The sequence below is a fragment of the Copidosoma floridanum genome, unplaced genomic scaffold, assembly GCF_036245765.1.
Source record: "Copidosoma floridanum isolate Cflo_tuat_1 unplaced genomic scaffold, Cflo_Japanese_pri ptg000030l, whole genome shotgun sequence".
In the NCBI taxonomy this organism is placed as follows: domain Eukaryota; kingdom Metazoa; phylum Arthropoda; class Insecta; order Hymenoptera; family Encyrtidae; genus Copidosoma; species Copidosoma floridanum.
In genome coordinates, this window is record NW_028321907.1 from 26,573,712 (window position 1) to 26,585,896 (window position 12,185).

Consider the following 12,185-nt stretch of genomic DNA (forward strand, 5'->3'; position numbering starts at 1 on the left):
CGACTTCCCATAAAAGAATGTATGGAAATACAAGTAAAAACTAATGTTTGTTTTTTTGGTGATGGAATCTGTAACAGTTACAGAGTAGGAGCATCCATAGCAGTATATGGTTGTTCAAGAACTCAAAAGTTATTTAGCGGTATCATTTTTAATACTTAACCCTACACAACTTATAATTGAAACTGGTTCTGATCTTGACTTTTTTCATAAGATTTATATAAAATTGTTTTACCAGAATCCACAAAATAATGAGCTGAATACTGCTGTCAGATCTGTTAGTCCCTCTTTGGTTCTTGGTCTGCTTATGGTTTTGAAAAAAAAGTTTTTTGGCTTGATGGGTAACTGAAAAATTTTCTCTGCAGTAGACAAGTTTTATATGTGTGTTTCCGTTAACTATTAGCCAGTTAAAGTAATTTTATGTAAATAAAAAAAGTTCTGAAGTGGGGCCAGAATTAAATGCTTCTCAATGTTGTCCTTCATTCTAAACGTCTGGATTGTATGCTGTAACTCAACAAGGAAAGTTTTTTCTATCACTGCAGATTGTTGCTGTTCCTAAAATAAATTAAAATTATGTTTTCTATTTGTATAGCTCCCAAGAAATAATCACGTTTTGAGTTAACTTCAAAAGCTAATTTACTTTATCTTAATTACAGGTTATCACAAAAATATTACAATGAAGTAGCGAACCCCAATGATATGATTTTGTTTAAAAAATGCTCTTCAAAGTTGAAAAAAAAGGATATCAAATCTACAGTTGGAGGTTTAGAAGAATTTGGTGAAATATTTAAGTTTGATAATGTAATGGTTGATCAGTTTATTAAGTAGTCATTGCTTGATATATTATTAGGAAATTAAAAAAAAAATTTTTCAGAGTGAAAATGATTGGAAGCGTACAGTTATCGGTGGAATGACTGATTATTTTAATCAAGATGACAAAATAAATAAACTAACAGTATTGTCACTGCCATGTCTCAATGACGCATTATTAAAATTCGTGAATGCAAATGATAGTAAAGCTTTTGAGGAATTAGTCAAGTAAGAGCTTTAAATATGATTATTCGATATTTTGTTTCAACATTATAAAATGATATAAAAATGTTTTAGCCATAAAATACAAACAACACTTGATCTTTTGGTGCAAGAAAATTTTAATAATACTGATGAAATGCTTGAAGCCGTAAAAAATCATCAAAATTCAAGAAAAGAACAACAAAATGACAAAAATAAAGTTGTAAGTTACCTTTTTTTTTAATACTCATAAATTTTTCGTAAATTATATGTAGTGTGAACAGATTCAGTTTTGTACTCGGAAAAATAATTCGTTTTTAGTTTGTTTTTTAGTTTCTAATTCAAATTGTTCTACAATACATAAACATCCTTCTTGCCAGTCGTACAATGTGGTCAGGTACAATTAAAACTATTTTTTTTACAAACAAATTTGAAAAGTTACGTACCTTGTTTTGAGTACATTTCTTCGTATTTGTTACCTTAACCCAGAGTAAAAATTTTATACCATAATTTTTTATAACTATGACGGTTTTGAAAAATTGTTTCTGAATTTGACCATTTGCAAACAGTAGAAAAAAAATTGTCTTTTTTCAGTAGAATATTTTGTCATGGTTTATATTGTTACGTACGATAGCATATAGCTATGCGTCCGTGTTCTCATACTACTTTAGGGCTCGAAAGGATAGAAAAGCAGGGAAGATAAAGAGATAGGAGCTGAGAATTGAGAGGGCAGTTAGTCGAGAGAGTTAAAAGGAGTCGGTCGAAAGAGTTGAGACGAATCGGTAGATAATACACTCTTTTCTCACCAATATAAGTAACAGTTTAGTGCTCGCTGTGGGGTTGGCTTTTGTCGCGAAAATCAAAAAAATTTTTTCACGCGTATAATACTTCATTTTTCGGAAATTAAAAACGACTATCAGGAAGCACACACAGTGCAGGGCTGCAAGCATATAACATTAGATGTAGTGGAAAAGAGTGAACGAGGGACAATCATATTAACAAAATCACCGACTTACTACAGACAGGTCAAGTAAGAGAGCCCTATACAAATCATTTAGAGTACACATCTTTTTCGTAAAAATAAAAGATATAGCGTGACAGGTTGTAAACAAAGCAGATGGAGTAGTGCCATCTAATATAATATTTGGTCTTGCTCACCTTGTCTCGCTCTCTTGCTGCGCTGCAATTTTCATGGTTTTTTGGCTTTAAATTTATTTGAATATAATACGAAGGATTGTTATGATTCATTTTTACTCTAATGAATGGTACTAAACTACATTTTCTTACATTTTAAATATATAAAAAAATAATACCCTTTCTATTTAATTCTTTGAAATTGAATAATAGCCTAATATTCAAAGTAGGAAACTTTCTGAACTTGTGATAACATAAGTCTAAAAAAAATTTTTTTAACTGAAAATTCCCTGCGAAATAAATAAGAAAACATTGAAATCTGTCAATTTGGGCATTTTCATTAATTTTTTTAGCTACTTGTCTTGGACTATGAGCTAGGTGTGAAACGGTATCTCACCCTGCACTCACCGAGATACGCATGTACAGAAAAAAATTTGGTACTTGAACAGCCTAGGTGATTGGACTGTTGAGGTATAAAGTCGAGCTCAGGACTGTTATACCTTAAAGATGTAGTTGAACTCAAGCAGTCCGATCACCTAGGCTGTTTGAGTACCAAATTTTTTTCTGCGGTGCCAGCGCTAGACTTCACCCCACTTTCTTTAAATACATGTCATTAGTTAAGCTTTACATCTCTCAATGTAAAAATTTGCATGTCCCTAGTTTAAGACTTAAGCTTTTGACTAATGTAAGTTAAAAAAAAGAATACATTCTCTGAGAGAAAACAGTGTAAAGTTGAAAATCGAATTTTTACGTATAAACTGACTGTACTATCTAAAAAAGCAGGTCAAAATCTATCTATTCATGTCTTTACGTTTTTTTTCTAACTATTTACCATCCGTTGTAAACAAGATGAAAAAAACGCTTTAGATGCGAATAAAATGCTGCGCACGCCGCGTGTTCTACTTGGCTTGGACGCATCCTATAGAGATTCTAAATACAGTACCAAATCATATAAGAATAAAAAATACTTGGTAAAAAACGTTTTATTGATCGGCCCAGTTTTTCTGTTACCCTGACTCAATTGAGTAGGTTATCTGGAGTTTCTCCAAGAGACGTTGTCTGGGTTGCTGGAAGATGTTCCTAAAGCGATTCGAAGGAACATGATTTATCAACACGATGGTGCATTCCCACACTTTTCAGCCAATGTCAAAGCACACCTAAACCAAACTTATCCAGATCCCTGGATTAGACAGAATGGTCCCATAAATTGGCCCATAACACCATTACTTTTTATAGGGTAATGTCAAAGAGATCGTGTACAAAACACCAATAAACGGCGCAGAAGACGCCAACAACGCATTATCAGAGCCTTTGATAAGGTACGAGAAAAAGGTCGTGTTCAACGTGCACTTAATAACTTGACACGTAGAACTACTCTGGTGGTTGAAAATATATGTAGGCACATAGAACACCTCTTGTAGCATTAAAATAAAGAAATACAAATAGTATAGAAATAATTTTTTCAATGTTTCATAGACCCTATTGAAATAAACTAAAATAAATAAAAAAACAACTCACTTAAAACGAATGTTTGCTGGCGTTTATTATTAAAAATACTTATGTTAATAGTATACATATATATATTGAAAGCTTAGCCTTGACTTGTGTATGCTTTCATTGATTAAATTTTATTCTAATTTTAGGATAAGTTGTACTTACGTGTCGGGTTGTTGGGAATTAGCTGCTTGGGATTTTATTTTATAAAAAAATCAACGCTATCGCAGAAAGCGCGTTAGGTCATGTTGAGGATTATCTACTTCGGAACTTTTCTAGTGGAAAAACAATTGCGGCGGTGGTAAGCCCGTCGGGTTATTGAGAATTAGCTGCTCGGAATTTTCTTCAATTAAAGAACTAAACGTGCTAGTAGTAAGCGTACTTAGTTATTTAAAATTATCTGCTTAAGATTTATTTTTGGTAAAAAAATAAGCGCGCTAGAAGTAAGCGCATCTGGTTATAAAGGATAAGCTCCTGAATATTCAATTTTTTTGAAAAAATTAACGCGCTGGCAAAAAACGCGAAAAGTGCGTTGGGTCATTAAGGATTAGCATCTTGGAATTTTTTTGAGTGAAAAAATCAACGCACTGGTAGAAAGTGGGATAAGTAATAAGGGATTAGCTGCTCAAGATTTTATTTGATTAAAAAATTAAACGCGCTGGCAAAAAGCGCCTTAGATCATATTTGGGATTAGCTACATGAAAGTTTTTGTGTAAAAAAATTACCATGCTGATAATAACCGCGTCTTAGTATGAAGGATAAGCTGCTCGGGACTTTATTTAAGTAAAAAAATCAATGCGCTGGTAGTGACTGTGTCGGGTTCCAAAGGATTAGCTGCGTGGAATTTTATTTCAATAAAAAAATCAGCGTGCTCGCAGACAATGTATTGGGTTCATGAAGATCAGCTGCTTGGGACCAGTGGACAGTGGGTGCTTGGGTACCCAAGTATGAAGTTATGCTTCTATAAAATTATATAATGAACAATATAATTTTGCATATAAAAATACCTTCTATAAAACAATATTTTGTACAATGATGGTGCAATTATCGTGGAAAAGATTATACCTACGTTAATTGGCTATAATTTTAATTAATATTTAATGAGTTAAAGATTATAAACAATTTGTTATGACATAATACAATAAAAATAATATATAGGCTGGCCAGTACAAGACTGCGCTTTTTTCGAATCTTCCAATGATTCCAGAACAACTTCCAGCTGCCTACGCTGATTACATCTGTAACGTTAAGCTCACATCTATCACATTCGATCCCACACTTACTCCTCGTCCATATTTAATACCCAAAATATAATTGTATACAGAAAATTAAGAAAAACCATCATGTAGTATAGCTTTCTTCAATAAGGTAGTATTAAATGCCAGTAATTGTCTCTTCAGGACGTTCATTACATACAGGTTTTTCGACAGACATTATTCAAAAGGCAAATGTTTATTGAAATAGCATGAAAAATACCTACAAAAATTGCATTATGTTGAACTGTGCCATTATTTTATACATGTTACATTTGAAAAAATTGATTTTTAACATGTAATCTCATGAAAAAATCACGTCATATGACATTTATATGATTTGTAGGAATCTCCCAATTTTTAAGGTACAAAATATTACTTTTAGATAAACCTATCGAATTATCAAGTAGACCCGCAAGTTGATTTTCAAGTAAATTTAGAAAGACGGTATAAAGTGCGCGTTAAAGCATGTATGTGAGAACATTCACATAAGAAAAACAATTGCTAGCTTTACTGCACACATTAGCTTTCCTCTCACTTATCTGCACTTTTCCCCCATTAACTATGTGAAGAACATCTTGAAGTCAAAAAACTACTTTAATTACGAATGAAAAAATTGTAAAAGAATAAAACACGATAAAAATTAATTATTGTATTTGTACAGTACAAAAAATTTTTTTTAATTTTAAAAAATTTTGAAAAAATTTGAAAAGTTGTGTTAACAAGTATTTATTTATTTTAAAAGTAAAAAATTAACGATAAGTAAGTTAATGTTTATTATTACATAATATGAAAGTTGCTCAGCTAATATATACTAATTTCGAAATTTTTAAAAAATGTACCTAAAAAATATATTTCATTAAATAAATTATCTATTTATTTTGTGTATAATAAAACCAAACGAATTTATACACAGTGAATACAAATTAACATTAATAATAAGCAACGACCTGTACGATAAAACGAAGTAATCGAGTTTCTTATATCGGACACGTCCATAGCAGAGTTGGTATAGATTTCAGTCAGTATGCAGGTGATCGAGGGTTCATATCTCTTTGGAAACTTTTTTTTTTTTTTTTATTGGTTTAAAGAAAACATAAGTAAAATTAAAAATGAGTGGTATGGTGAGTATGGTGAGATGTTGTTGTGTGGTGTGGTGTGGTGCAATTGTGTTGCTTAAGGTTTTATTAGCGCAAAAAAATTAATGCGCTAAAAGAAAACGTGTCTGGTTATGAAGGATAATCTGCTTGGGATTTTATTTAAGTAAAAAAAAAAAAAAAAAACGCGCTAGTAGTAAGCGTGTCAGGTTCCAGAAGATGAGGTGCTTGGAATTTTATTTTCATAAAAAAAACAGCGTGCTCGAAGAAAGTGCATTGGGTTCATGAGGATTAGCTACTTGGGATTATATCCGTGAAAAAAAAAAACACGCTGATAGTAAGCACATTGGGTGACAAAGGATTGTCTGCTTAAGGTTTTATTAGCGTGAAAAAATTAATGCACTGGTAGTAAGTGCGTCTGTTCATAAAGGATTAGGTGCTCAATAATTTATTCTAATATATATTTAACGTGGTAGCAAAACGTGCGTTAGGTTAGTAGGGATTTTATTTGAGTAAAAAAATCAACGTGCTGGCAAAAAGAGCGTTGAGTCATTGGGGATTAGCATTTTAAGATTTTTATGCATTAAAATCAACGTGCTGGTAAAAAGCGCATAGGGTTGAAAAGAATTATCTGCTTAAAGTTTTATTCGATTATAAAAATACATGCGCTGGCAAAACGCACGTTGTAACGTTGGGGATTAGCTGTGTGACATCCCATGTCATATACTTAATATTTATTACTTCTAACCACAGAGTTTCGTTACAATTTATGAAAAATTAAAGCTCAGCAATCTTGAACCATTGAGTGGTATACCTGCTTCTGCAATCGCGTGACATATAACTTACTTCTTTGGAAACAAGCTACCGTCGCAAAACGCGAACTACACGTGCAACCTCAAGCATACTTATAAAACGCTCATCTTACAAAATCAATTCGCATAACAGCACCAAATAATGTGATTAATCAACAATTTGAAAATTCCTTACTGCGGATGTACACAAGACATATCGTACACAATTTTGACAGCAACTTGTACTTAATGTAAAATCCGAGAGATCAGCAGTTTTAACCATCAGTTGCTGTGAAATTATTGCACGACTGTGCTTGTGTCAGTCGAGGGTAATTAGGTTAAACTCTGATTGGTCGTTCGGATCCCCAACTTGACGCGTCCTCCTTAAACGCAAGAGTACAAAAACTCCTCGCACATAACAGTGTTGGCCTTTTCTCTTTTATCAAGTGCTCCGAAGTAACTATGAAGGTTGGAGAGTGAGTTCTGTCGCGTCTTTTAAGCGGATGTAAGACTTAGTTCGGTGATTAAGCTACATGTTAAAAGCGTGCATTTCAAGTAAATGTAAGACTTAGTTCGGTGACTAAGCTGTGTAAGAAAAGCTCGAGTAAACCAGGCCATTGTAAACTCACCTAAAAAGTGAATCAAGGAGGAACAAGAAAAAAAGGACCGTCGACTTGGCTTTCAACGTTAAAAGCAGAAGCCTAATTACTGTCATCGCTACGAGTGCTCTCGTGTAGGATTAGGAACATCATTGTGGTCAACCTTGTAAGATCTTGCGACTGCGTGCACGCAAGCAGCGGCTAACCAATGATCATAGAAGTAAGTAAGGTTAAGGAAACTATAAATTGTATAACATCGTAAATGCAAATCCGAAGCTTAATTCCTAATTCAAAAACATTCCAATTATCCAATAACATGAAACATTTCAAGATGTAATAATTCTAATTGATTGGCACATAATTCTTACGTTAATGAATAAATTGAATATCGAGGAAAAATAAAATAGACACTGTATGACAAAGACCTTCATAAGGATGCGAGATAAACAGACGAATAAGATACGCTACTACCGTATGACATAAGACATAAACTCTAACAGTAAGTCAACGCCAGCTCAGCGTACACCACTCCATACATATCACTCGATGAAACTTAGCTACGCCGAGTCAACAATTTCAAAGAATAGTATACTGCAAGTAAAAGTAAATAAAGCCTTTGGGCCAATGACTGGTTTTTGTCACACAAAAATGAAATTTATTTATTTGTAGAACGAATCTACGATTTCCGCCCTTCACTTATAGAAGTTTGGACTTAACAATTTCCTTAAATTGTTACAATTTATAAATGTTATATAATTTAAATTAAAAAATTTAATCCTACATTACATTTTTCATTTCTGAATCATTGTCCCAGTATATTTGTTTAAAAGTGCCATTTTTATTTTTGCATTTTGATAAAGCTACATGTGATTGACCATGAGAGAACGAAGGCTTCTTATAGTATATACCAAAATCATAGAAACTTTGACCTTGAGATTTATTTGTAGTCATGGTAAATGCCAAAAAGGGAATTGCGTTCTGTACAAATTTAATGGTAAGGAGGAAATATTTCCTGCGTTTAGTGCTATTTTTGGTTCAAATACTTTATATGCATTTTTTTGCTGACGCATACGAAAGGGCGCTGCAACAGCTCTAGCTCTATACTTCTATGTACACGGCCTCTCTTTTTACTGCTGGTGCGTGGTGAATATCGTAACTTACAATATATATATATATATATATATATATATATATATATATATATATATATATATATATATATATATATACATATATACATCAATAGTTGTTATTAACGCAATCGATTACAATAATGATAAAAATCGGAAAAATAAAGCATAACAGACTTAAACCAATCAACTTCATGGGAATACACCTGGATTTTTGTTAAAGTCTAAGCATCCTTATTTAAAAACAGGAGATTAGCGCGTGGAGCGCGCAAAGGGCAAAGCCCCACTAGTATATATGTATATATAAATATTATAATGAGGATTTTTGTGTGTGTGTGTGTGTGTGTGTGTGTGTGTGTGTGTGTGTTTATGCAGAGAGTACTTATGCGGACAATCACAAGTATGTAAGGGCCATCATGAGGACAAAAATGAAATTATGCGAACGTCCGCATGATTCTACTGTGTTATTGATACATATTCTAGACGCACGTGAAGTCCACATCACTAACTTTCTTTGTGTATATAAAATCCTTATAAAAACGCTTATGTATATATGTATAAACACATCTATACATGTGTGTGTATACATGAGTTGGGCTCCTCTCCCAACACGCTCTGCGCTAACCCCCTGATTTTTGAATCAGTTAAATACTTTATTTTTTCAGTTACTTTTTCGAGTTAAAAAAATAAAAAAATCTTTGTAAAGTAGTTTAAAAGTCAGAACAAAATTTGTATAAATTGAATGAATAGCTATTTATAAATTTATACGACAATTTTTTACCTAATCACAGAAAATATCCAAGAAGATAAAATTTAGAAAACATTTTGAATCATCGTATTGATTATAGAGTGTTTCTGGAAAAACGTCTAATAGGTTCTTTCTACTTTACTTTACCATTCCAATATGGGATTCTAATAAGGCCTAATATTAAGTTTGAGTAAAAATATTTAAACAAGTAATGAAAAAAAAATGGTGGTTATACTCTCTTGCCGTAATAAATTTTTCCGATCGTAAATCACGATTTTTAAAATTATATATGAACAAACAGATAAAACTTTATTTCTGATGGCCCACGTGGTTCAAAAAAAACATTTCTATGCAAAACGTTAATTTATTATCTCATTTCTCGTAAAAAAAATTCATCTATGACATGAACTGGTATAGCATCAATATTACTTCAAAAAGGAATGACTAGTCATATAATATTTCGTTTACTATTAGATTTAAACATGTAGAAAGTTCGTTCTTGGAATTTGAATCCAAAAAAAATTTTAAGAGAAGTAGATTTAATTATATAGGACGAGGCTTCTATGATCCCAAAAAAGCCTTAGGTATAGTAGAAAAAGCATTACGTGATTTATATGATACAAATATCCATTTCGGTCATAAATCAATTGTTTTAGGAGGCGACTTCAGACAGATTCTTTCGGTTTTGAAAAATAGTCATAGACGCACGATAATACAAGAAAGTATTAAATCATCGTATCTTTGGTCGTTGTTTCGTATTCTAAAACTTCTATCAATATTTGGTCAATTGACAAAACATTTACAAAACTATTATGAGATATTAGAGAAAAAAAGGTATATTATTTTAAGTACCAAATTAATGAAAAGCAACTGATATTTGTTCCGATATTTTTGGTAAAGATAATATTTCAGTATATAGCGTTATACTTACTTCTCATAACGAATATCCTTACTTTTTGAACAACAAAATTTTAAATTATATAAAAGAAGAAATGAAAACATATTACAGCATAGATCATGCTACTGACAAGGGTGTTGGTAAATATGATAATGATATTTATAATAATTTTCCAACTAAATTTCTTAACATTATTCGTTAAGGCTTACCACTACATAAGCTTAATTTTAAAATTGGAGCAAGTTATGTTGATACGAAATTTAAGTATAGTTGATGGCTTATGTAACTGTACAAGATTACAAATGACAAAATTACTTCAATACAATATTCAAGCAAAAATTATAACTGGACAAAAAATTGGAAAGAGAGTTTGTATACCAAAAATAACTCCTAATACAGGAAATTCATGAGCATTACCTTTTATTTTATGCAGAAAACAATTCCCTTTTATCTTAGCGTTTTCAATAAATATTAATAAACCTTAAGGTCAAAGTTTTAATAATATTGAATTATGTTTAAATAGATCACTGTTTTCACATGGTCAACTATACGTCGCGTTATCAAGATGCAAAAATAAAAATTTAATTTATATTTAAATAGAACTTGATAATAATTAAGAAATAGAAGATGTTGTTTGGAAAGAAATTTTTGAGGTTCAATCATCTAAAGTAGATAAAAAAAAATTTAATTTTTTTACATTAGCAAAGGTATAAAACTGTATGTTACATTCTTGTACAGTTAACTTTTATAACAAATAAATGTATTGAATCAAAAAAATTATTATTTTCATATTGTTTCATGACCATGCGCATTATTTAACACTTCAATACATATGATTGCTATCTTTTTGTGGTAAATAAGTCTATGAGCTTTGCCCATGGTTTAAATATCGTGTAAGTTAATTCGTTAATATTAATTAAGTATAAAAGTATAATGTCATGTTCTGATACATATTTACTAATGTAATTAATAAGCTTAAGAAAAATAATCAGCGTACCATAGCACTACCTTAATATCGGTGTTGAAATGTGCTATGTGCTTGAAATTAGGGGCTTTCTTAAATCTGTAAGAAAAGCTGAAATACAGTGGGTGAGCTGAGAAGAGGGAGGGGGTAGAGAGGAGTTTCCCTTGAAGTTTAGTATGATTTATTTTTTAATTTTTATCATCATTCTTATTGATTTCGTCAACGAAAATTGTTCACGAACATATATATTACATGTTACGATTTTTACCTCGCAGCAGCAGTGTAAAGAGAGGCTATGTATGTAGGTGTATAAATCTTGATCTGCTGTAGCGTACTGTTGTATGCATGAGCAAAAGAAAGAGGGACAAGCATCAAAAGTAGCATACACAAATGCATGCGTATGTATACACACACACACACACACACATACATGCATTTACAGTCGTTTGTTACACATAGCGTTTTGGCTAGAATCTTCCTTAAATTTTAACAGGATATTCATAATGACGTTAAAAAGTGACATGTAAATTTTGAGACCGTTTCACAACACCTTTTTTTAGATTTTAAATGTTAAAAAAAACTTTAATTTAAAACGTAACCTAATAGAAAAATTTACATAAAAATGGAATTTATAAGAAAATGGTTGGTAGAATTCGTATAATTTTTTTTTACGATGGTATACCATAATACTGGTATCAAAGTCAATTTTCAGAGGAATTGACAAGTTATTTTTGTAATTAATATATATACTAGTGTGGCTTACGCCCCCCTGCGCGCTCCGCGCGCCGGTCCTCTACTAACAGATTGAGTAGACAGAATAACGACGTATGATTGAACGAAATAAAACATATGATTAACTTAACATAATTAAATTAACATAAATATTAATTTTCCAATGGTATTTTGAAATAATATTAGAAAGGCTCCTCCATTACATGAATCAAAATTAAAAATAAATGTTACAGTAGTCTTAATAAGAACTTTAAGTATATCAGACGGTCTCTGTAGAGGCACAAGATTAAAAATAACAAAATTATTTAAGTTTAATATAGAAGCAGAAATAATTATG

At 31.4% G+C, this 12,185-nt stretch overlaps 1 protein-coding gene across 2 annotated transcripts in view; it reads left to right on the plus strand.

Annotated features, from left to right (window-relative positions):
• mre11 (double strand break repair nuclease mre11) overlaps nucleotides 1-12,185 on the plus strand; it is a 167,991-nt gene that overhangs the window by 100,051 nt on the left and 55,755 nt on the right. For both annotated transcript variants that reach the window (XM_089596247.1, XM_089596248.1), the window contains exons 8-10: nucleotides 654-798; nucleotides 872-1,035; nucleotides 1,105-1,231. In XM_089596247.1, coding sequence (XP_089452373.1) covers nucleotides 654-798; nucleotides 872-1,035; nucleotides 1,105-1,231 — 436 coding nt within the window. The remainder of the gene's footprint in view (nucleotides 1-653; nucleotides 799-871; nucleotides 1,036-1,104; nucleotides 1,232-12,185) is intronic.